General features: G+C 42.6%; 1 protein-coding gene across 2 annotated transcripts in view; it reads left to right on the forward strand.

Moving 5' to 3' along the window:
- The window catches only part of AQP9 (aquaporin 9), a 43,332-nt gene extending 17,714 nt beyond the window's left edge, over window positions 1–25,618 (forward strand). The window contains exons 2-6 of one of the 2 annotated variants that reach the window (XM_003928977.4): window positions 5,941–6,067; window positions 11,574–11,711; window positions 13,392–13,510; window positions 18,933–19,150; window positions 23,683–25,618. In XM_003928977.4, coding sequence (XP_003929026.1) covers window positions 5,941–6,067; window positions 11,574–11,711; window positions 13,392–13,510; window positions 18,933–19,150; window positions 23,683–23,857 — 777 coding nt within the window. In that variant the 3' untranslated portion in view covers window positions 23,858–25,618. The remainder of the gene's footprint in view (window positions 1–5,940; window positions 6,068–11,573; window positions 11,712–13,391; window positions 13,511–18,932; window positions 19,151–23,682) is intronic. The other variant, XM_039468886.2, reaches the window with a different exon arrangement.
- The last annotated feature ends 630 nt before the right edge of the window (window positions 25,619–26,248 follow it).

The following is a 26,248-nucleotide window of genomic DNA, read 5'->3' on the forward strand; positions in this document are numbered from 1 at the left end:
TCCCTGGTGGACATTATAATTTTGAGGTGGCAGGGGGGTGCCACAAGACAAGGTGGCAGGTATATAATAAAATGGCAAAGTGCAAGCGTGGTAGGGTAGGCACGGAAGCCAATCAGGGCTTCCACTATCAGAGAAAGGCCTTTGGAGAAGGTAGGATTTCAGCTCAGCATTAAGAATATATTTGGTTTAGTTGGGGAAGTTGAAAGGAAAGGGTGTTTCTCTGAAAGGTAGAGCATAGCAGATGTGCAAAGATGAGAACAAGTGTCATCAGCTCAAAGGCCTTCAAGTGACTAGGTTGTCAGCCTGGCTGATGCAGAAGATCTGTGCTAAAGAATACTGGAAAGAAAGATGGCTGGGCATCATGGGGCAAGGCAATAGAGATCTCTGAGTACCAGCTTGACGACTCTGGGTTGGCATTTCCTGAGCAGCAGAAAAGTGGTGTGGGGTGCTTCATCTGGCATGGTCTCTGCCTGGGGAGAGAATGGAGGTGGGGGCACTGACTGGAGGCTGCAGATGAAGGCTCTGCAAGATGTGGGAATGATGGACTATGGGTGGCCAAGGGAGAGAAGGGGAAGGAATAACAGGTATTAATAATTCCAGAATTTTAGGTCTCGGTGATCAGGAATGACTGAAGGGGCCTTCCCACAAATCAATGTTTTGTAGGAATTCTGCCTCTGAAATGTCTTTCTTATTTTTCCAGTGAACTTCTTTTCTTTCTTTCGTGTATGGAACCTCATAATTTAAAAAGCATTTGACTGTCTCTCTTCTAGTGTTGCTTTCCTATAAAAAGCACTAAAAACCTGCCAAATACGAAATAGCCCATCTTTGGACAGTAATCACAAATAGTCAAAACAACTTAAAGATCTTATCAGCTTCCCACTTTCCCTCGCTCTTCAAAATTAAATCCCATGACTAGGAATGAAACAAATAGATGTATTTCTGTTATAGATGTCTTTTCTCTCTATGTTTTTATTGCCAGGCAGTGAGTTAGCAGTTAAGTTCACCGGTCTGTTTTCTTAACCTATTCATGCTAACCTGGAATTTTTGAGTTTATACTAAAAACAGCAATATCCTACCCTTATTATTGCCCTTTGCTGTTTAAATACTGCCTTCATTAGTGTTATCTCATTTGATTATTTATCAAAAAACCATATGATGCAAACCTGGCCCATATCATTATTCCCCTTTAACATACAAACAAGCTAAGAATGAGAAATAACATATTCCTTTACATCACCAACAAGTGTCATCCCTGGAAATAATGTCTAGGATTTGTTATTTAATTACAACCGATATACTAGAAGCTGTTACACATACAAGAAAAGTTCAGTGCCCTATCTTGAAAATTTTCTTACAAAATTGAGAAAATCAGGCATAAATACATAAACAGTAAATAACATTCCATGGCTAAGTGTCCCACCAGATGGCAATAGAAGCCATGAGTCAGAAGGTACAGGGTCAATCGTCATAATGCGACACACAAATATGGGAGGACTATGTCCATTTTTGGGCTCTGTGTTTTAAGAGGGACACTGACAACCTAGAGCTTATCTAGGTGAGACTCACTGGGAATCTGAGGAACCGCAGAGATCAAAGATGAAGGAACAAGTATCCAAACGAAGAGAGAACTCGGGGAGGGCATTATGCCCCTCCACCTGTCGCAATGCCTGGTATGTGGAAGGCTTTTTCTCCTTGGTCTCAACAGTATGCCTGGAGCTAATGGACAGATGTTATAGAAAGGAAGCCACCAACCTCATGTAAGGAAGGAGGCTTCCTTCCATGGGAACAGTAACGAGTATATAGAACAGGCTGCCTAAAGTGGTAATGAGCTCCCTATCCATAAAGATAATTCAATATGGGTCAAATGAACACCTATTTAGATGTTGTAGGGCGAATGCCTATATGACATGCCTTCTGTGTGCTATCGAGTTCAGAATCAGCAAAATAGTATAACTCAGAGATGGCATGGTGTAGGGTTTAAGAGCACAGTCTCTGGAGCCTATATGATCCTCAGTCCTGGAACCCAGCCACCATCCTGTAAAGAAGCCAGACCCCATGGAGAAGCCATTTGGAAGTCCTAGCTAAGGTATCAGTGCACAGTCAACATCAACCACCAGATGCATGAATATGCAAGCCTTGAGATAATTCCAATGTTCCACTTTTTAAGCAGCTCCATTTAATATCAAGTAGAGCAGAGATGAGATGCCCCACCAAACCCCACCCAAATTGCAGATTAATAAGCAAAATAAATGTTATCATTTTAGGCCACTAAGTTCGGGGGTAGTGAATTCTTCAGTGCTGGGTAACTGAAATACAAAGTTTATGTGATATTCTGAGTTACCATTGGTCTTCACATCCATTAATAGGTGCTGAGTCAACTAGTAGATGGTGTTTTGTGCAGAAAGGCAGCTGGGTGGATTGTGCTGATAAGATAAGAGAATGCTTGGTGAGGCTATTGGGAGAACATGAATGAAAGATTAATGAGGAACTTTGAAGACTAGATCTTCACTGTGTCCATGGCTTTGGCATGCCCTTCATCTCCTTTACAGTTTTGAGACTTTTCTAATTCTTCTTGAGGAAGCACCTAGACTGAGCAAGTGTTAGGTCCTGTCGAGAAGGTGGAAGAAATCTTAAAGGTCTGTAGGCCTGCAGAGGAGGAGTGGGTGGTGGACTTGGGAAGCAGAACACCCAAGAAGACAGAAATAAAATCAAAGAAGCTCTCGTATTACAGACCACAATACATTAGAATATCCGCAATGTTAATATGGAAATGGACCCGAAAGATTGTTTTCTAGATAAGGAAATCAAGATTAGGCACTTGGAAGGTAACTAAGTACTTACTGTAGAGTACAAAGAGTACAACTGAACTTCAGAGGAGAGCTTTAGGTTTGTTGAGAAGAACCCGAATGGGTGATGGGCCTAAAAATGCTTTGTAGATGAGGAGACCAGGAAAATCAAGACAGACTGGATATGACAATGGGTCTTTCTGAGTCTAAAAAGGGAAAGTTATGGCAGTTCTTGAAGGTGAGAACAAGGAATCACAATAGAACTTTTATCGTCAATACCATAAAAAACAGTTCTCTCATTTTTGGAAGAAATAAAAAATACACTGAACGTACAATGAGTGGGTGACCAGATCACCAGCAAGCAGACCCTGATAGATTAGAATGTCCATGATCTGCTGTCCTTGTGCTGTGAATACAGGCAAGAGGAGGCAGGCAGGGGAAGAAACCAGGAGGCAGTTACCTGGCCTTCTCATTGCTTTTCGGGCTATAATAAATACATGTCTAAATTAAGATGCAGTGCTGGAAAGCTGGGCTCCAGTCTTCTGAGTGGCAATGCTGATGAGGGTACCTGAAGTTCCTACATTGCTCATCTCTCCTCCTATTTCCTGCAGCACACAGCACTGATTATCCTCCTTAGAAAAGCCTTTTCAGCATCTAAAGTGGAAGAGGAGGGTATTAATCATAGTGAAATTTGACAAGGCAGAAGCCTCCATGGGCCCACTTGAGCCATTTAAAGCTTTTATGTCCCCTCTAGTCCAACGCAAGTGCATGTACATCAGGACCATAAAAGAGGGGAGACGCTTATTTTGAAAGCAATAATAGCTCAGGACTGGCTTCTCTCTTTTGTGTCTCTTCTTAGCCCTGGTTGTCTAAATCAAGTTATCTTAGCTGTCAGTGTTGTTTTATTCTTCATTTTAGGAGATACTACTAAAATGTCAGTTGGCCTGAAAGTTGTGCCCAGAGCATTTAATTGGATTTACATTAAAATGAAAGAAAGACACCAATGTGGTTTTAATTCCAACATTTATCATAATAGATAAGGATTCTGGAAAAAAATAATGTCAAGTCTAGGTGAAATTGTTAGGCTATAAAATGGACTTAAGGAATTTTTCTGAAAAGAGAAAGGGGACATGTTCTTGCTACAACTGTATTTAACATTCACTGTAGGATACAAAGCTCTCTACCTTCTCTCTGCTTGCTAAGACAGGCAGATGTGTATTGGAAGTGGGGACTGGAAGAGACATGAAAGCATCATCTACATAATTTCTCTGCTGCCAGAAACATCATTCTATATGTATTAAATATCTCTTGTTTGTAAATTATACTCCTCTTAAGAACCTCACAAATGAGCCCTGAGGGAACTATTTAGAATTAATTCATCACAATAAAAAAAGTCTTTGTGCAACCTGTCACATTTTCGTTTTAGATGCTTCCATTTTCATCTCTTTATGAAATGACACAATAGCAGGTTGTTATCTTCCTGATAAAAAGCCTTCACATTGTTATTTTTTCCTAAAACATACCTGTTTCTGAAACATTTCCTCATATGCTCTATTTTCCTGCCCCTAAATAATATGTATTGCTCAATGCCAAGCCCTCCCTCAAGTTAGTTGCTCTTCTTTAGTTATAAAACACCAGCTGAATTCCATCTAAACATCTAATCATCTAATGATTCCTACACTTATGCCTACAGGGTCACACTAGCTTTTTAAACCACAGCATGGTGAAAGCTGGTGACCATTTGCTGTTTCATTTTCCAACCAAACTTGTATGAAACTGTTCTTCTTTCTCAAGAACCGTCCTTCACCAAGTATTTCTTTAATGGACTATGATTAAATGGTTTTAACTGATTGTTCAATAAATATGTGGGTCCCATTTTTTAAAAAAATCAGGAAATATATGGACTTAAAAAAAGAGAGGATATACAGTGAAAAGTTATCTTCCAACCTCTATCCCAGTCATGCATTCCCCCCAACCCATTAGGATCTAATCCCGTTTCTGCTGCTTATGTATTCATGGAAAGGAATCATAGAAATAAAGATAAATGCATGTAGTGTATTTAATACAATTGGCAGCATGTTTTAGCTCTGCTGATGCTCTACATCTTTTTAAAAATTTTAATAATATACCTTGGAGATCTTTCCACTTTGGTACACACGGATATCTTGGCTGCCTAGTAGTCTATTGAATGGATTTACCAACATATATTTATTGCAAACCTTTCTGAATATGGATTTCATTCTCTAAAATATCTTCTGCCAGCTGAAGATTGTGGAAGACTCACTATCATATTCACTGGGCAACTGTTTGCAGCATTCTTGCTGTCAGCACAGCACTGGGCTTGGTGCCATAGGAAATACAAGAAGCAGAGAGTTTGGCAGCCTCTGCTCCCTAGAAAACTATAGCTCCATCAGGGAGAAAATATATGAGAATAAGGGGGTCCTGATTGCCAAATCTATCCCCCTAAAGTTTTCCTTTGTTTTCTTGCACATCAGATCCTCGTTCTAATACATGGTACATGGCCTTTCCCCTTTACTGGATATGTCTATGGTGGTTTGTGTGCCTAGTCTTGCTTTTATACTGGGAGCCACAAGAACAGGACCGTCAAACTCACATACCTACAGAGGCCAGGAAGGTGACCTAAATGAGTGAAGAGCAGTGAAGTGAGCTAGTTGGGAAGGCATAAACTCTGTCTACAGGGATCTGCCAACTGCTGCTGTGCTTGATTATTTCTCTGTGAATAACCAGATCTTCTTATTGATTAAAAGGAACCAGTGGGTAACAGGTACATGGGACTTTTCTGTATTATTTCTTACGACACAGGTGGGTCTATAATAATCTAAAAATTAAAAATTTAATTTTAAAGAAAACCAGATACCTAGATTATTGCATGAAATTATCTGACCTATAAATGTAGGCAAAATTTGAGCATTGTGCAGGCGCAGCAAAACTCATCTATTGGAAGTCCAGATGCAACCTGGGGTCCACCATTTTGCTATATGTGCATAGCTGGATCATTATAATTGGATTTGCAGAAAACCCAAGGCAACCCAATCCATGAGTTTGCTTTGAAAAACTTCTTGTTACTGTGAGTTTCCATTGCTTTTGACAGTAGCCATCCCCATGTACTTGCTGAGTTTTCCTCTCATTCCAGGTCCTTGGATGCGGCTCTGTTGCACAAGCTATTCTCAGTCGAGGACTTTTTGGAGGGATCATTACTATCAACATTGGATTTGCAATGGCAGTTGCAATGGCCATTTATGTGGCTGGCGGTGTCTCTGGTAAGCAGTAGAAACAGTGAATGCTGCTACGAACTCAACCACTCCAATGTCCCAGCACAGTGCTGGGTGCATCACATACATAATTTATTTACATCTCAAAAATCCTGCAAGACTGTGTATTGGATCCCATTTTTATAGATAAAATTAATTTGTTATAGTTATAATTAAAATCACCAATGGTAAGTAACTTGTGCAATGACAACATTTAACAAGAGACAGAAATGGGGGTCAGAGCTCATAAATGATTCATTCCTAAGTCTGGCCACTGAATCATATTCTCCATGAGTCAATGGGATTTTTTACTTGCTCTAGCCCACATTTCAAATTCAACTCCCAGATACCCTGTGAATAGCTCAGTGAAGATCACTCCAACAGAGGCAAGTCCTGGACCTTTATCTACAGCAAACAGGAAGAGTCTGGGTCTCTCGCAAAATGGATAGTGCTTTCGTGGAAGTTCAGATCTCATCTACAAGGTCTTAGTCTAATCCTGCCCTGAGAAGTGAACTGATTAAAAGCCAATCACATGGTTCTCAGAAGCAAAATGAAATGATGACTATTTAATGCAGTCTAGGGACTTAGGAAGTGACTGTGGAAATGATCTAGTTGCCAAAGGCACTCAGAATCTTTCAGCGACCTGGTGTGGGTCCTCAGAGCATTGAGTCAAGACTTGGTAATAAGAAAAGAAAGGAGACTGAGTAAACATACATCCTGAGCACTGTGCTGGATGCTGGACCGCCTTTATCTCCCTCTTCTTTACAACAGCACTCGGAAGCAGGTATTACTGTCTCCATTCTGCAGAGAAATCCCTACTTAGAGGGAGTCAGTAAATAACTGGAAGCCCTGCGACTGGTAAAGAGACAGAGCCAAGATTTGACCCAGGTTCACACAATCTGCATGACAGTGAAGCTCACATTCTTGTTGTTTTGTTTTGTTTGTTTGTTTGTTTTTTTAAGACAGAGTCTCACTCTGTTGCCCAGGCTGGGGTGTGGTGGTGGGATCACAGCTCACTGCAGTCTTGACCTCCCAGGCTCAAGCAATTCTACCTTCGGCCACTTCAGCCTTTCAAATAGCCGGGACTACAGCCACGAGCCACCACACCCAGCTATTTTTCGTATTTTTTGTAGAGACAATGTCTTGCCATGTGGCCCAGACTGGTCTCAAACTCCTGGACTCAAGCAATCAACTTGCCTCAGCCTCTCAAAGCACTAGGATTAGACATGAGCCACCACAACAAGCTAACACCTCCCCATTCTTACACAGCATTTCCAATGCTTTATTATGAGGACTTCACAAGCAGGCTATTTTGGCAGAGGATCCTGCAGTTAAGCTTGCTGGACTGGGGACTGGTAGCAAACACTGCCTTTGTGGCACTGCAGAATGACTGCTTAGGCTCCCTGGGAACTCCTTGGGCTGTGCATCTGGAATGGCCATTTACTGGCTGGCACCCTTTCCATGTCTAGGCTACAGCTAGACTCAGATCCAAGGGTAGTCGAGGTTACAGAGTCTTATACATGTGATTTGTTAGCACGTACAGTGTCTCATTCAAACTCTTGTCCACGTTTTGCTGTGATCCCAGCACTGTACTGCTTACGTCAAGGCAAACTCCAAGAAGGGCACAAGAAAAACCAGGGGGCTGCCCTAAATATGCCAAGGCTTAACTGCTTCCCCTATAAGCTCCCACTGCGTTCACCAGGCAATGTAGAGGTAGCCATATTTTCAGCCTCTTTTCAGGTAGAGATGTGGTTTTGAAGCATTTTGCCTGCATAACACTCTGAACTGAACATCATCAAGTAGTTACTCAGCATTAATTGGACCCACACCCTAAGACTCCTAAAACCCACCACCACCACAGGCCATAGCTGTTTGTGTCCGTTGATATACCTGGGGATTTCAGCGGTCACTGTAGGAGGAAAAAGGGAAAGAGCCAGCAGGAAGAGGAAGGAGTGAAGAAATGGCATCAATTCTTCTGTGGCCCCTAAACTGGGGTTGAGTCCCAGTCCCTGTAGTTAGAAGAGTAAGGGCCAAAACTGATGGGACTGTTTTCAGTAGAAGCTGTTTCTGGGTGAGAGTCAGGGCCTCACCAAAATGTTTAGAAGCGACTGTGAGACCCTAAAATACAAATCGAGTGGTGTCTGAGACTGACTAGAAAATGGTGGCTTTGGCTTGGAAAGGCAGCCCTTACCAGTCTAACCCTATTTTAAACCTAGAACAGTTCAGGCTCCCTGAGGACTGGTGGCTTTGGGAACATGCAGAGACGACACACTGGCCCATCATGACATCTGTGTGGACAACAGCATCAGTATCAGCTTCAGCAGGTGCAGGAATAGGAGAAGATTGTGGAAGGTGTCTTTCTCATTGTGGCTACAGATAACATACTGGTTTGTGGGTACATACTGATTTGTGAGGTCCTCTTGAAGATTCCAAAAATAACCAATGTACACTGGGCATGAATATGAATGTTATCCCATTTTGTAGTACAGACTAGTGAGGTGAGTGGATATTTGACTTTTAAATATAAAACATCACCTTATTGTAAAGAAGTTACAGCATCTTGCTCCCTTGGGAATGTGCCCGTCAAATCCAGTCAGTCAGAGGTCACAATATCCTAACTATGTCGAATCCCGCACAAAGCGTTTAGGGTGTCTAATGATAATTGCTTTTGATGTAGCATTTTATGACTAAAATAGACTTATTGAAAAAGCAAATAGCCTTGCTTTCCCGACAAATGAAATACAGGTTACCTTTATCACGGGATTATGCATGAGTGGTGAGGAGGAGAGGATGTGCACAGGACAGAACATTGAAGGAGTTCCCTTTGCTCACCTAAGACTTTCATCTTGTGCCCTGTGGGCTCCAGCTGCACCCACGGGCTCTTTATGTGAATAATCTGATTGTCCCGGCAACCTTAGCAGAGCCAAGAGTTGAGTGCAGGACTCTCTGACTCTAGTACTCATGTTCTTTCCAATACACTGCTCTGCCTTGTGCTTATGATAAGCCGGGGTGACCACTCATCCCTGCAGGGAGAAATTTCTAGGAGCCACTTGGCCTTTAACCAGAGGCATCAGGATGCCACTTGTCCACCTCTCTTTCCGAACCTTTCTGCCTCCTCTCGAGCCCCTTTACTCACTGCTTTGCAATGCATCCTCCAAGATACATTCTCTCTGAGCCCCAAACAACCCTCCAAGACATACTCTCTCTGAACCCCAAACCCTCCAAGACACACTGTCTCTGAACCCCAAAAACCCTCCAAGACATACTCTCTGAACCCCAAACAACCCTCCAAGACATACTCTCTGAACCCCAAACAACTTTCTCTGTAGATCCCTGTAGTCTGAGCTATCTAAATAAGGCCTCTGATTATTTCTTCACCTTTCATATTGAATACCTACTAAGTGCCTTGCATCATGTGAGGTCCAAGGTAAACACTAGCTCCAGTCTCAGGACACTTAGGAGGAGCTAACAAACACAAGCCTACTATGGGAAAATTTATTTTGGAAAAGGAACTTATTAAAAAGAAATCTCCACTGGTAGACCCAACTCAAGGGAGTTGGATTAGAGATGATCCCTATGGCCTTATGGCCCCCTTGTTTTGTTTTTTGTTTTTTTGTTTTTTTTGTTGCCCAGGTTGGAGTACAGAGAGAGGCACAAGCTGCTCACTGCAACTTCCGCCTCCTTCAAGCGATTCTCCTGCCTCAGTCTCCTGAGTAGCTGGGATTACAGGCGGGAGCCGCCACACCCAGCTAGTTTTTGTATTTTTAATAGAGACTGGGTTTCACTATATTGCCCAGGCTGTTCTTGAACTCCTGACCTCAAGTGATCCACCTGCCTTGGCCTCCCAAAACGCTGGGATTACAAGCATGAGCCATTGTGCCTGGGCCCCCACCCCTTGTTCTTTCACAGTGGCTAACTCCAGGCAGTTGGAGACAGCTACCCTGCAGCAAGCCTCTGGGAGAAGAGGAATTTCTCGCTACCCTGTGTGCCCCCTCCTCCCTCCTAACCCCTGTTTCCAGCCTTTCTGGTAAGGTGTTCTGCTAGGCTCCAGAACTGTAGCTCTCCTGGCTTTAAAAGTAAAACACAACAGCTGAAGTGTTTATAAGGCTTCAGGAAGTCATCTGTGCTTCAAAACACTGGCATTTTCTTGCTCATAGTAGCCGCTAAGTGGCAGGGGCAGGTGAAAAAAGAAGCCTTGTGGTTTAGCCGGCAGCCAGAATCCCTCAGCCCCATTGCAAGCTCACTTTGCCCTGGATACTTGGAAAAAGCATAGCTTTCTCTGCAGGGGGTAATGGAGGCTTGTGGTAACAAGTGCACCTACTGGTTCTGCACAGAATCAGCAGCATCATCATCATCATCATCATCATCATCATCATCATCACCATCAGCATCATCTCTCCTTTGTTTACAACGAAGTCCACAGGCTGAAAGTCCACATCTCAACGTAGTGTCTCTGATTCTCCCTCCACACAAAACATCATCTGTATTCCTCAAATGAGCATCCTTTTTCACTAGGAAATGAGCCTATATGCTCAGAGAATTTTTTTTAAATTCTTTATTTATTTTTCTGGCCACAAAAGCAGAGAAGCCTTTATAAACATGATGAAGATGGGCTGGAATTAGTATAGCAGTGAACGCAGGCTCTAGAATTCAGATAAACCTGAATTTGAATCCTGGTTCTTCCACTTACTGACCATGTAGCCTTAAGAAACTTACTTTCCATCTATGCTTCAGTTTTCTCACTTGTTAACTGGAGTAGTACCCATCTCACTGGGTTCTTAAGAGGATCAAAAGCACCTACTGCCCCTACAGTAGGGTCTGGCAAGTATTTCATAAATGCTGTTGCTGTTACTAGCAAAGCCAGCTGGGGATGTTAGAGACCAACCACAGAGCAAATTCTCTATCTGATTTTATGGCTGGGTGAGAGTCAAGGAAGCTGATTTCTCTAGCTGGAGCTTGGGCTGCGCTCAAGGAAGGGTTGCTACGTTTCTGTGTGTGAGAGAAATGCATTGTTCATGCAGGGGAACCAAGAACAAGCCACCCAAACACTGTGACCGCCTCAAAATCAACTACGCCCCTACCCTCAGCAACCCATGGTCATTTTCCCCTAAAGATACATCTCTTTTCAGTCCTAAGCTTGTTTTTATATCCTCTGGACATGGCCTGAGGAATTGCTAGATATAGATTTAAATAATATATATATATCGCATAAGCATATTGACTTTTAAAACATAATTAATAGCTACATCAGTCTGTTTGGGGTGATTGCCAGATAGATAGATAGATATAGATAAAACCCTATTAAGAAAAAGCCATGAAAATTATCAGTCCTCCCTCTCTCCCCACTCAAATACACACATTCTCTCCTCTCATGCACACACATGCTTCTTTCTCCTTACATGTGGTAGTTCTCTACCTAGGAGACTGAATTCCACCTGAGATCTCTAGATGGTTTTCGGTATAATTCTCCTTCCCAGTCTGCCCTCTCACTTCTGCAATCTTCTCTTCTTTGCAGGTGGCCACATCAACCCAGCTGTGTCTTTTGCAATGTGTCTCTTTGGACGAATGAAATGGTTCAAATTGCCATTTTATGTGGGAGCCCAGTTCTTGGGAGCCTTTGTGGGGGCTGCAACCCTCTTTGGCATTTACTATGGTGAGTAAGGTCCCTGAGTCCTAAGGTTAGGAAGAGCTGGGCATAATTTGAAAGTCAGAATTACTTGGTAGGAACAGGTGAGAAAGACTAAGGATGGGAAGTGTTCTACAAATGACAGGAAGTTCTAAATTTGAGAAAATGAGACCATATTACCATTCCAGAAAATTAGTAGAGCCTCTTAATGAAAATATCATATCTTAAATGGGGAGCAGAACTTAAAGGAAGCCTGTCTTTGTGCCCAGCCAGCACTACAATATGAACATGCACACAACAAGTAATAGGCCAGTGGCTTCCCCACTGCTGTCTCTGATTTGCCAGCGAATGGAGGTGTTTTCTGGTGGCAAAGGTATGACCATCAAGTATTGAGAGAAGGACTCTGGGAAAATGTCTTTGAAGAGACACAGCAGAGATGCAGGTTGGGTGGGAGCCTCACTGCCCTTCTATCAAATAGCCAGGGCTTCCACTCTGCAACGGCCATTGGGAAAAACATAGTACTGGTGATAGAACACCTAGACTTTAGTTCTGGCTGTTCAGTAAATACCTGTGTGACTTAAAGAAGTCATCTGATTTGACTAGCCTCAGTTTCCTCCTCTGGAAAATGAGTGAATTGAATTAGATGACTCTCAAGGCCTTTCAAACTAGAAAACCTTGGTGTTCCCATGAAATTAACTGTTAAAGCAGCTCCTTCCTTCTAACCCAAGGTGAGCCTTAATACATTATAATGCCCAAGCTGAAGACCTTAGGAAGTGGAATTTATGAACCACGCCTTAGAGAAATGGGTCATGGAGGGCTGGGTGTGTGGTGGCTCCCAACACTTTGAGAGGCAGAAGCAGGAGGATCATTTGAGCCCAGCAGTTCAAGACCAGCCTGGGCAACATAGGGAGACCTTGTCTCTTCAAAAAAAATTTTTTACATAAGCCAGATGTAGTAACTGATATCTGTAGTCTCAGCTACCCAGGAGGCTGAGGTGGGAGGATTGCTTGAGCCCAGATCAAAGCTGCAGTGAGCCAGGATCATGTCATTGCATTCCAGCCTGGACAGCAGAACAAGACCCTGTCTCCAAAAATAAGAAAAAAGAAAAAAGTAAGAAATAGGTTATGAAAAATGGCTTTTCTCCATAGATTTCCTTTCTGAGAATTAGAATCTAAAAGGGATTCAAGACCACACCGGAAATTCAGAGCCTGCTGCTGCGGCAAGAACGGCCTGGGGTCAGGGCTGGCTGTGACAGTGGCTGCCTTACCCCTGGCTCTAGGGGCGTCTTCAGGACACTGCAACACCCTCAAATTCTGGAGTGGTATTAAGGGTTACTGAGAGCCCTCTGGGAATTACAAATTCTTTCTAGAGCAAGACCAAACCCTGCTTTGGCTTTTAATTGATCTCAAAAACTGCAAGAATTCCCCCAAAAGAGAATTTATTCCCAGGACCCTACTGACAGAGAATTTGTGCCACTCTGGAGTAGGCCATTCAGAGATGCCAAAGGCCTTCTTCCTTTGACCTGTTATCCTGGGATTTGCCTGAGTGTCTCTAAAACTATCATTCCTAGGAAGCAGAGAGAAACAAATGGCATGGCTATGCCAAGCTCAGCCTGAGTGACTGCAGTTGTTTAGCACAAGGCTTGGCGTAGGCCTCTGTCAGCTCTTCTCAGAGAACACTAATGTGCCAGAGCTTTGTCTTTCTTAGATGGACTTATGTCCTTTGCTGGTGGAAAACTGCTGATCGTGGGAGAAAATGCAACAGCACACATTTTTGCAACATACCCAGCTCCATATCTATCTCTGACGAATGCATTTGCAGATCAAGTAAGTGTAGATTCAACAAAGACTTAACTTTGGTAAAAAGATATGCTCTTCTAAGGGGAATGCATTGGAGAATTAGAGAGCAATCAGAAAGGAAAGGTTGTGTTTCCAAAGGCAGAGGTTTCTGGGCATAACCCAAGCTTTCTTGATAATCGTTTTACCTTTGCAGGGAGCTGGTAACACTAGAAAAGTTTTCTCCTTCTTCTTCAATATATACCCTTGTTTCACATTAGTTGAGATCCAGAAAAGAGTGAATGACTAAACATTTCAACCCCTGTAGACACACACGGAGTCCACTTCCCTACTGTTTCCCTTGAACACATGGTCTAAGTGTGGAGGCCACAAAAGAAGACATTTCTATTTCAAATCAAAGACTGGGAAGGGTGGTAGTTGAGCCTACGGTATCATCAGCCCTCTCTGTCTCACCATGTGCCTAGGTTTATTTATTTCAACTCTTAAGGTGGCTAGAAGTATCTCTGCCTTATTGACATTTAAACAAGCTTCTGTCACCCAAGCATACTGTAGTGTAACCAATAGCACACCTATCTGGTCAGTTTATGGCAGGACTAACATTGTCAGCTCAAAAGACTCTTCCTCCCTTACCGCATCCCAGACAGGCTGCTGGTCATCTTGGTTACGGCAGTGGAAGGAAGGCTACATTTTTCAGTATCTCTAAGTTCTTCTCCTATAATCAGGACTTATACCGTGGGGCAGTTCAGAACGGGCGTGTGTATAAAATGGGTCTTCCAGTTCATCATTATGCGTACTTCCATTCAATGAATGGATGAAAAACTATGCCCTCATGTCCTTAGCCTTTTTACTTTCCACTTTAATCAATAAATCAAATAGGCAACAAGCGTTTATTAAAAACTCACTATGTGCTTGGCCCTGTGTCTGGAGCTTGAAAGACTGACAAGTAAATGTGAGTTGTAAAAATCCAAGATGCAGAGTCTGAATGCTTGAATTAAAATATCTGTTCTGCCTCCGACTTCCTACATGGCTTCAACAAACTACTGAACTTCCTGGGTTGCAAGTTTTTCACTTATAAAATGGGGATAATACGAGTTGTCATGAAGTTACTTATAAGGATAAAAAGAATAATAATAGAAAAATGCATTATAAACAGTATCTGCCCAGAAGCGTAGAATCTAGTTGAAGAGCAACGAATAAGGAAACAATGCAAAATAAGATATAATTAGATAGGGCTGGACATGGTGGTTCACATCTTAATCCCCACATTTTGGGAGGCCAAGGTGGGCAGGTCACTTGAGCCCAGGAGTTTACTACCAGGCTGGGCAACATGGCAAAACCCTGCCTCGACCAAAAATACAAAAATTAGCCATGTGTGGTCGTGCTTGCCTGTAGTCCCAGCTACCTGGAAGGCTGAGGTTGGAGGATAGCTTGTACCCAGGAGTTGGAGGCTGCAGTGAGCTATGATCACACCACTACACTTCAGTCTGAGAAAAAAGAAAAGAAAAAATATATAATCAGATAGCAAAGTGGAGTATAGGGGCCATATTATAATAGAAATTTGAAGCAGAGAGCCTAGAAGAGCTGGAATAATAGAAAAAGTTTCAGTGGAAAAGATACAGAGAGACATGGCTGCCAGGAAAAAAAAAAGAATGTTACCATAAGCTGCAGTAATAAAGCATTGTATTCGGATGAAGCAGTTGAAGGTCTTATTCCACTCAGTACTGTGAGTGTTCGACTCACTTCCAAATATTACCCTTGTAGGGGATAAGCTATCGAAGAAGAACCTGAAAAGGCAATGATGTTACACAAGCACTGGGTGAAGAAGAGGTCTATGTGGTCTACAGAAGAGGTGTGGGGTGTGGGTGGGGAGGGAGAAGTGATGTGACAGCACACGACAGTAGCTGTCAAAGATCTGAAGGGCTGTCAAGTGGGAAAGAGATTAGAATTGATACATATACACCTTCTACCCCAAGGAAACTTGGTGGAACCATAATGCCTGGTACATAATAGTGCCCAAAAAATATTTATCAAATGAATAGATGAGTCCACAAATGAATGAAATTATGGTCAAATAAAGTTACATGTGACAGAAGGAAGATTCTTCTAGAAACAGGGCTGAGCTAAAAATAGGCCCTGTTGCCCCAGGACAAGAGTCACTGGGGGTGTTAGAGGCTCACTATTCCTCCACTTCTCAGGAGTGGGGATGGAGGGATTCTTGAGGAGATTTAAGCATCAGATGGTAGACAGTGTGGGATGCATCACCTTCCAGCTCCTTTCTAGCTCTGAGACTAGATTAGCTGGTTATAAATGGAAGGAGTTTTCCAACTAGGGAACACTGGAGTTATCTGAAGGAAGAGGGCAGGAGGGTAGTTGTTTCATAAACTAGGACAAGCAATACAGGAACAGGTATGAGGAAGGAAGAGCAAAGGGAGGAGGAGGAAGTTCCTGAAGGCAAGATGACCAGGCTCCCTGACCTCTGGGTATCAGTCTGTTAAGAGAGGGAGATGGAGAAGGCAATTTTTTTCTAGCTTCAAAGCACCAGGAGTCTGTTCTCATAGGCAGCTCAGGAAGGACAGGGAGTGAGGGACCTTTTAAACCTTAAGTGCCCACACAGACCTAGAGCAACTGACTGCATTTGCTGAGCCAATAAGAGTACCAAGGGGTTCTCCAGAATAAACCCTGGGATGGATAACAGTTGCAAAGTTTCTTGGGGTTACTATCGCCCTTCAGTTCAGGCCAAATGCACCTTATAATGAAGAAGACAGGAATGAGGTAAAGAACTGTTGAAGGACTTTGGAAATTTCTCATGTGAATTAAACTCACTTCTGTTGGAGACAAGAGAGGAAGAATGCTGACTGTCTCAAACCCTGACTTCAATTGGAAAGAACTTTGTCTTTGCTCCTTGTGATTTGGACCCACAGCCACTTCCCTGTAGTCTCAGACTGTTACGAGGATCTGGGGAGTAAAGAGAAGCCTCATCCCCATAGATTTTCAGCCCAGAGAGACCCCTCACCACTGTGTCCTGAGCAGTGCTTGCCTCCTTCCTGCAGACACATCCTTGCTTCCCTCCTGAGAGTCTTCAGGTCTCAGGGGTATCCCTGACACAAGGCCACACCAAGGACAGGATACTGGCATGAGCCTTCCTCGAAATCCCGCAGTCCACAGGGAGACCAGGTCCTGGCCCTGCCTCTTACCATGAGTTTGCCCTTGTGCTAGTTACTGAGAACCTTCCAAAGCCTCAGTTTAGTCTTCTGATAAGTGGCATTAATAACCTCTGACTAATACACCACAGCAATAAAATACGTGGTGCATACTAGGCAGTCAACAGGAAGTAATTTCTCTGCCTTTAGCCAACCTTCTCTTCCTCCCAACCTTCCTCTCTCTTTCTTCCACCTTTGTTCTTCTAATGGGATCTTGTAGAATTTCACACATTTTCCAATTCCTGTCATCAAGATGTTTCACCAAGTCTTCTGGTCACAAGAAAACTGCTTGGTATCTAGCCTGTATCTCTTCTTTTATTTATTTATTTTTTTATTATTTTGAGACAGAGTCTTGCTGCATCACTCAAGCTGGAGTGCAGTGCAGTGGTCTGATCTCAGCTCACTACAACCTCCGCCTCCTGGGTTCAAGCGATTTTCCTGCCTCAGCCTTCTGAGTAGCTGGGATTACCAGTGTGCACCACCACTCCAAGATAATTTTTGTATTTTCAGTAGAGACAGGGTTTCCCCGTGTTGGCCAAGCTAGTCTCAAACTCCCGACCTCATGATGCATCCGCTTCAGCCTCCCAAAGCTATCTTGATCAACGTTGACCTTCATACCATATTCTGAGCTTTCTTCATTGTGTCCTTGTCTCAGAGTGAGTTGGCAATTTCTCTAAGGTCTGTGGTTTTTAAGCCCATTACCATGTACATAGTCAAGTAGAAAAAGCAAATATTAGAAAACCCGGATGCTCTTGGGAGGCCGAGGCAGGCGGATCATGAGGTCCAGAGATCAAGACCACCCTGGCCAACATGATGAAACCCCATCTCTACTAAAAATACAAAGATTAGTTGGGCGTGGTGGCGTGCGCCTGTAGTCCCAGCTACTCAGGAGGCTGAGGCAGGAGAATTGCTTAAACTCGGGAAGTGGAGGTTGCAGTGAGCCAAGATCGTGGCACTGCATTCCAGCCTGGCCACAGAGCGAGATTCTGTCTCAAAAAAAAAAAAGAAAGAAAGAAAACCCTGATGCTGTAACTATTAGGAAACACTGAAGGCTCTCTGTATTCCTTAGGCTTTGGAGAGAGTCCAGGTACTTGGCTAAGTAGGTGCCCAGTAAGTAGTTATTGGGTGAATAAATGATTGATTATTAATTAAACCATGGAAAATGCTTTATCAATATTTAGAGCTAAACAATTTAGTAATCTTGAGATAAGGTGACCCAAAAATATGGTTGTGATGGCCAAGAGCTCTGTTGGGTGTTAACTGACTGATAATTGGCAGTTTTTGGAACTCTCTCCAAAGCCTAAGGAATTCAGAGAGCCTTCACCTCCACCTACCAAGTTCAAGCAATTCTCCTGCCTCAGCCTCCTGAATAGCTGGGACTACAGGCGCACAAAGCAATACAAATTTTTTCACTTAATGTCATAAGCATTTTTATATATTACTACATAGCTTCCATGTTTATAGTTTTTAATAGCTATATAGTAGACCGTAAAAACAAGATTAAAAGTTTCCAGTTTTTCAGTACCATAAATTTTGCTAAAGTGGACATTTAAAAGTAATTTTTCCATGATTTAGATTATTTCCATGATGCAATTCTCAAATATCAAACAGCATCAAATTGTATAAATAAATACATGTTTTGGAATACATAATTGCTAAATTATTGCTGAATCTCCTTTTAAAAGCATAGTACTTATTTAGATCTTTTTGAAAAGCCTGGAATAACTGCTACCCTTTTTCTAACATTTGGTTATTGTTTGCATTTATTTTATTACAAATGAGTTTTTACCACTAGTTTCCTAATTCTTTTTTTTCCTTTTTTTGAATTTCCTGTTCATTTCCTTTGCACATTCATCTATTGATATGTCACATAGCTTTTCTCACCAATTTGAACAAGGCTTTCATTCATTTTTCCTGTCTGTAGCTTGCCTTTCTACTTAGCTCAGTAGTAGCTGAGTAGTAGCTACAAAGATAGTGTTGTATTAAGATAACAGTCTCTAGAGCCAAACTTTGTGGATCCAAACCCGACTGCTACCTACTAAGTGTGGGCTCGGGTGGGTAAGCAATCTGTAAATGAGAATTATAATAGCATCTCCTCTAGAATCGCTGTGGAAAGAAGAGAGTTGAACAATGTATTCACTCAGTACATGTCAGTTTTTACTCGGCATATTGTTAGCAAGAAGGGATGGTTTTGAGGCCTGTAAGTGAACAGAATGCAGGCTAAAGCCCTGACTCAACTTCTCCCCATCCAGGTGGTGGCCACTACGATACTCCTCATGATTGTCTTTGCCATTTTTGACTCCCGAAATTTGGGAGCCCCCAGAGGCCTAGAGCCCATTATCATCGGCCTCCTGATCATTACCATTGCTTCCTCCTTGGGACTGAACAGCGGCTGTGCCATGAACCCAGCTCGAGATCTGAGTCCCAGACTTTTCACTGCCTTGGCAGGCTGGGGGTTTGAAGTCTTCAGGTAAGTAACAATGGTGGGGAGGAGACAGACAGAGTCATGCTGCACCTTGCCAGTGGGGCTGGGCTTCGACATGGAGATCCAGAGGACAAGGTTAACTGTACACTTTGGTCATAAGTGCGAGTCATTTTGCTGATATTCTGTGGTGTGATGGTGTGTGTGTGTGTGTGTGTGTGTGTGAGAGAGAGAGAGAGAGAGAGAGAGAGAGAGAGAGAGACAGAGAGAGAGAGAGAGAGGAGAGAGAGAGAAGCAGCTCTAGGTAAATTCAATAGCTATAAACCTGTCCCACATAATAATAATCCCTCAATTGGTACATGATTTTATGTGAACATTTTAGCTGTATAACTTGTCTGCAGATTCACTATGTGACAAAGTTGGACTACAATTTGCATCCTCTGATGCCACCCAGGGCTCTATTTCGTGAACCACTTGACCTATACTTCATTTATTCAACAGATAATTTGTTGGGCATTATCTATGCTTTAGTAACTGTGCTAAGCAAGGAAATTTCAAATCAGCAAAAGCACTCGCCTTGAGCAATGTAGTAAGTGCTCTGGCAACCCCTAAACGTGCTGCAGGAACACAGATAACGAGGGACTAACTGCCAGGGAAGCTGGGAAAGACATGACTGCAAATGTGAGAGCTGAGATGGTCCTTGAGATATGCGTAAGAACTTTCTGATAGGACAGACGCAAGATTGAACCTCTGCCTGGGAAATGACAAGACTCCACACTTTCTACCTCAGAACGTGCTGAGGAAATATGCCAACTGTTGGTACCTATCTTCTAAGACAAACTTTGCCCCTTCACTCCTTCCTGCTTTCTCTGCATGCAGTCACAGAGGCCCCTCCTCATCCACCCCTGGCACCTCCCTGTGGGGAAGGAGCTCACTTTGGTTTATCAGGAAACAGGGCTCTACCATGGAGAACAGAAGTAGGAAAAACATGGGTGAGCTTAATTCTAGTTTAATGTTTCCTGTGAGAACAAAGGACATGAGTGTTCCCAAATGATGACCTAGACATAGACTCATCAGAGTTTGGGCTGCCTTTCACCTTGGTAAAAAAGAAGCTGTTAATATAACTGGCACCATTCAGATCACCACCGCAGATGACACTCAGAGCCACCTCTAGAGTATAAGTACCATGAGGATCTTGACAGCCTCTTCCCTGATGTATCCACAGTACCTAGAACAGGGTGTAGCTCATAGAAAGGCTCAATAAACAGTCATTGAATAACAGAAAGAATAAATTCTATGTGCTGGACACTGCCTTGGAGCTGAAGGATGCAAAGCAACTCAGTCAACATTCCCTGTCCTCAAGAAATTGACAATGCAATAAATTTCCTAGAACAGCAGTTCTCAACCAGAGGTGGGCAAATGTTACCCAGGGCATTTTTTGGTTGTCACAACTGGAGCTGGGGGACGGGGAGGCTCCTGGAACCTAATGGGTAGAGGCCAGGAATGCGACTAAGTAGCCTACAAAGCATGCAGCAAACCCCCGACACCCAAGAATTATTCAGTCCAAAATGTTAATAGGGTTGTGATTGAGAAATTCTGCCCTAGAATGATTACAACGAGAACATGAGAAGGTCGCCAACTATGAAAGATCTCTTTATCCTTCCAATGGAGCATCAGAAACATACGTCCTAAGGCTCTCCTTATTCCCAGAGCCCAGAATTAGCCTATGAGTTTCCCATAATTCTGAGACTCTGACTTTACAAGTCTCAGGAGACCAAGCTTTTCCCCAAGCCGCTTTGAGCCCTGCTTGGTGCTTCATTCAAAAGCCAAAGAGTCATGGTGGTTCCAAAACAGAGGGAGATCTTGCTCAATGTCTCCTTGCTCTGTTAAGTCTATGTTAGGAGAGCCCATTTAGGGAAAATGCTGGAATCACGTAATGTCCCATGACCTTAGCTAGCGTCAGGGTGTTTTCCCTTCATGCAGTCATTTATTCATTCATGCAGCGACTTGATCTCTTACTCAAAGCTCTCTGCTAAGATGGTAAGACCTAGTTTCTGTCCTTCACTGTTTAATTTATGTTCTACTTAAGAGGTTATTGCAGAAGCTCTTACACAAGATTGAAGCAGTCAAGTGCCATTAAAGAGATTTAACTAACCAACTCCAGGAGTTGAGAGGTCTACAGTTCCAAATTTAAGAATTATGGGAGTGAAGGTGGGAGCATTTATAATATTTGGATATGTTTAAATAGGCAATGGGGGGATATCTCAGACAGAGAGAACCCTTATTTAAAGACACAACACTAACATCACAAGTGATGTAGTCTAGCTGGAAGGATGCAGAAATAAGGTTAAAGAGGGCAGTTGTCAGACCATAGAACCCCTGGACTCCTAGAATCAGAATTTTGGTTTTTTTCTGCTCACTATTCTGTAGGTTATGAGGAGGAGCAGAATATTTGGGGCGAAGTTTAGCAGGTTTAGAATATCAGTTCAGCAAAATTAATCTGGCCTTATCCTGTAAGAGTGATTGAAAAAGGGGAGAGTGGGGAAGGAGAAACCCATTAGGAAAGAGCTGGGTTGGCTGGTAATCCTCAACCAAAGAGTTTTAAACCTTTGATGGGTAACAGGCTTCCAAAGCATCCTTAGAGTGTCTCATTTTCTCAGAGTTCTATGTCCAAGGGAAATCCCTCAATAGATATCCTAGCTTGGACCTACATCTAAGGTCTTAGGAAAAAACAAGGCTACCTTATTCCCAGGTCCCCACACACCCCTGAAAGGCAAGCAGTGGAATGATGGCAGGGAGAGTGGGGTGCCACAGGGTCTGATGAGGGGAAGAGTCAACAGACCCTGGCCGATTCTTGCTTTTTCTTTTAAATGTTAAGATGTTTCCCATCAAAGTTCCTACACTTATTCACATTAGGATGTTAATGACTTAATCAGTGAAAGATCTTGGGAGTATTATTAGATTTATAAAATAGTTGACCCAAAGTAATGAATTCCTAAAGACGGTCCCTAGACAGTTAACATAGACATGTTCCTGGTATCCCCTGAATCATAGTGTGCAAAAGATCACTACTTTGTATGCATAAAGGACCAGGCTGGGCAGGTAACCGCATCTGAGCACCTCCATTTGTGACTTGTGAACCTGACATAACCTGTCCAGCCTGATAAAAGAAAAAGCGTCCACCCAGTGAAAGGAGGACATGCATCCTGGCTGATACTTTGGACTGTCATCTGCTAAAGGACAGGAAGAGATTTGCTGTAAAAGGAAATGATGGACCCAATAGGTACATCATGTGCTGAGTTCTAGAGAAGGCTCCAAGTCTTTATAGCCAAATGGGAGAAGTGGCCACCCTCCATGTCCCTCCCCTAGAAAAATCATCTGGATTTGGGGCCTGGGGAAGGGTGCTGTGATTGTGGCAGTGTAGCATCCTCACTCCCATGTAGTAAGAGTGACATCTGGTGGCTGCCATGCTCAGGCTCAGTGCTTTTCCATCAACCCTGCATGGGCAATGGAAGACCTAGAGACCAGTCAGATGCTCCAGGTGGAAGGGACCACACAAATGGAGGTTCTACCATAGGGAACGGGGTGGGAGGCGATTTGCTCAAAGACCTTCTAGATAATCTTGAGATTAGAACTAGTCTCATGGATTCTAGGACAGGGTTCTTATTTTCTGCTTATTTCCTTTATTGTTCTTTCTAACCAAAGTTGGAGATACACAAAAGGCCACATAGAACATTTGTGTAGTTATTAAGTATAATGATGAAAATAACAGCAATGGGTCCTTCTAGAATCCAACTATAAAATAGTTTTATCTTAAATGTATATATCCTTAAACAATATACTGTATACTTTTCTTTGCTTGTGAGTATTCCTGATCCTTTCTAAGAAATTATTTACGTGTATTTTCTCTCTCTGAAGAAGATAGTGACAACTCCCAAAGACACCTGCTTTTCCCCAGAACTATAACTTTGCTGTAACGTGCAGACATTGAGGATTTCTGGAAGAGAGTCATGGTGTGACAGCCTTATCAGAGGGTAGCTTCAAGTTATGACCTTAAAAAATAAGTACCGATTTAAATTACATTTAGTAGGCAATTCACACATCCACCTTAGATTTTTTAAAAATTCATTCATTGATTGACAAACATTTCCTGATTGTTTAGTTTGATTGTCCTCATATATTAATGATGCCCAGAAATCTCTCCACATTCTACCTGTAATCCACAGGCATCATTATTTCAAGATGAGGGAAAGGCAATTCCTGAGTGACTGACCTGATCTTTGCTTGGGGCCCTCAATCTTGACCATGGGCTCAGGCAGCATATTTTCTACAAGGAAAATAAATAAGACATCGTATCTCATAAATACTAGTAGGACAATGAAACATATCAACTAAAATCAGGTGTAGTGGAAATCAAGGATGATGGCTGCCATGCTACAGTGAGCTCCCTTGTACTTATTTCTTGCTGAGTTAAGAGGGAACCACGAGCATGAGAAAGACTAACAAGTAAGTGAAAAACTAGACAGTAATACCAGGAGGAAGGCCAAGCAATGTAGCACTAATTTCTTATTTGATTTCAGAGCTGGAAACAACTTCTGGTGGATTCCTGTAGTGGGCCCTATGGTTGGTGCTGTCATAGGAGGCCTCATCTATGTTCTTGTCATTGAAATCCACCATCCAGAACCTGACTCAGTCTTAAAGGCAGAACAATCTGAGGACAAACCAGAGAAATATGAACTCAGTGTCGTCATGTAGTGGCATGCTCAGTTCTGGATTTGCAATTGGTTTGGGATTCTCTTCATAAACATGGCATCTAAGTGTCTGTGTTTTTGCAAGCCTAGGGTGGAATCCACCCAGTTTTCTCTGCTAGCCACATGGGACATCTAATCGGAAAAGCACCTGAGTAAAAGCCTGGAAACACTAACCACTTCTGTACCAGTGTCCCCTACTCCCAACCCCCAGAAGAACACTGACCATCCCCTGAAACAGCCTTCTCTCCTGCCTTGCTTATTTCATCCTTGATGGGAATTCTTCCTAGGTAAGCACTAATAATTTGGCATCTTGACAGCAGTCTCATTTGAGTGGTCTCAGCTGTACTATCTGTACGAAATAGCATCACCAAAACGCTTTTCTTCAATATCAACAAAGATTACATTCTGACTATCAACCAAACCCTAAGATGAAAGACAAAACCATGGTTTCAGTCAACATATTCATGAATTAGGGAGCTAATGGGTTAAGCCTCTAGTTACGCCGTGTTACTGGACTGGTATAAATACTGATATTCTCCAAACCTAGAGATGTAGGAAGCAAGAGAATGCAGCTGGAAAGCACAGGGGAGGACATTGTGGCATTCAGAAACCACAGGAGACAAGATGAATTTGAAAAGCCAAATGGAATTTTTAATGGAAACCATTTATCAGATTAATCTCTTGTTCTCCTGCATTTTAGAGGATACCAATTAATTTCCTGGTCTTTAGTATATAATAACCTAAAATACAATTGTAACCTCAGTCATGAAAAATACATCACTCTGTCTTTTTAGCTCAAATGTATTTTCCTAATTGCCCACTTGAGAACAGACATTTGACAAGTTACATCAACGACTGTACTTGTCCATTATTTTACACATGCCCTAGAAGCCAAAACTGAAAGCCACTGGATCCTGGTCTAGCTGAATCTTCAGAGTGGGAAGTCCCCAAAGAGGTAATATTACCTTATTGGGCTTCACAATTCAGAAGGCATTTTCACCCACATTATCTGATTTAATTCTCATAACATCTACCTGAGGCAAATGCCACATTGCCTATTTTTCAGATAAAGAAACAAAGTCTTATGGAAGTTGAGTTGTCCAAGAGCAGTCGAACATTATCTAATGCATTCCTCTACCTTTCAGAAGATTAGTAGCTGGGTGCAAACTTTTGCCAAATCTTTCTGGCTGGCCAGAAGTGGAATTGGCAGCTTCCAGAATATATACAGCTCCGAACATATTGTTCCTTAATCTTAAGATGCAAAGACCCTCATTGTCTGGATTTATTCCCACACTTACTGAGTCCAGATGGAGGAAAGTGGTAGCAATTTAATCATACCTTTCATTTATTGATAAACACTATCAGAAGGCCTCCCTTTCCAAGCCACCTTTGGTCTTGCTAAGTCTTGATCTTCCTTCCTGCCAGTCCCAAACATTCCCTTCACAGCATTTCCTCCAGTTCAGTCTTTTACCCTTGAAGTTCTCTAATGGATGTCAGTTCTGACGAAAGACCACCTGTGAGTTACAAGCACCAGGAGATGCCCTACATCAAGGGATCCACCTTCAGTCAAACAGTCAAAAAGCCCAGCATTCCCAAAGACATTAAGTTTCCCAACTGCTTTGTGCTGGTAACAGAACAACAGAAAGCAAATGCGAAATGTTTCTGGTGACTTATGTTCTACAATCTATGGACAAAGGGGATTTTTTTCTGGCTTTGAAGCTACCTGGGTATTTCCTATTTGAAATAAAATTGTTGGGTCACTGTTGGTTGGTTGGTTGGCTGGTTGGTTGGTTGGTTGGTTGGTTTTTACAAGTATTAAGATTACTAAGTACGTTTAGTTCAGAGGTTGTCTATTGTGTCTACAAATTTGAATTTCCTGGAGGAATTTTTAAAAAATACTAGTGTCCAGGTGGTCCTTTGTAAACATCTCAGGTGATTCTAAAAATGCAGCAAGGGTTGAGAATGTTGAATTGGGTAAATCACATGGGTCTAAGGTTTCTCTGACCATGTCCAGTAGTGGCCAGGTAATTCATGGCAGGTTTCCAGAGTCTTGGGATCCTCATAGATTAGACCAATGATTTTCCTCCCTCCCTACTTCTCAAGGGAACATGTGGCAATATTTGGAGAATTTTATGGTTATAATAACTTGAAAGGGGATGCTAATGGCCTCTAGTAGCTAGAGGCCAGGGATGCTGCCAAACATCTTTCAATGCAAAGGGAACCCTCAGAACACATAATTATTTGGCCTAAAATGTCAATAATGCTGAGGTTGGGAGACCCTGGAGTCAAGGAACAGTTGGAAGGAGAGTAAGAGAAGACAATGAAATCCTGCACTTTGATTCAAGTTCAGCCCAGAGCAGAGGTGCCAAACAAACCAGGAACAAAACCTGGGGCC

Source organism: Saimiri boliviensis, chromosome 2, assembly GCF_048565385.1.
Source record: "Saimiri boliviensis isolate mSaiBol1 chromosome 2, mSaiBol1.pri, whole genome shotgun sequence".
NCBI classification, from domain to species: Eukaryota; Metazoa; Chordata; class Mammalia; order Primates; family Cebidae; genus Saimiri; species Saimiri boliviensis.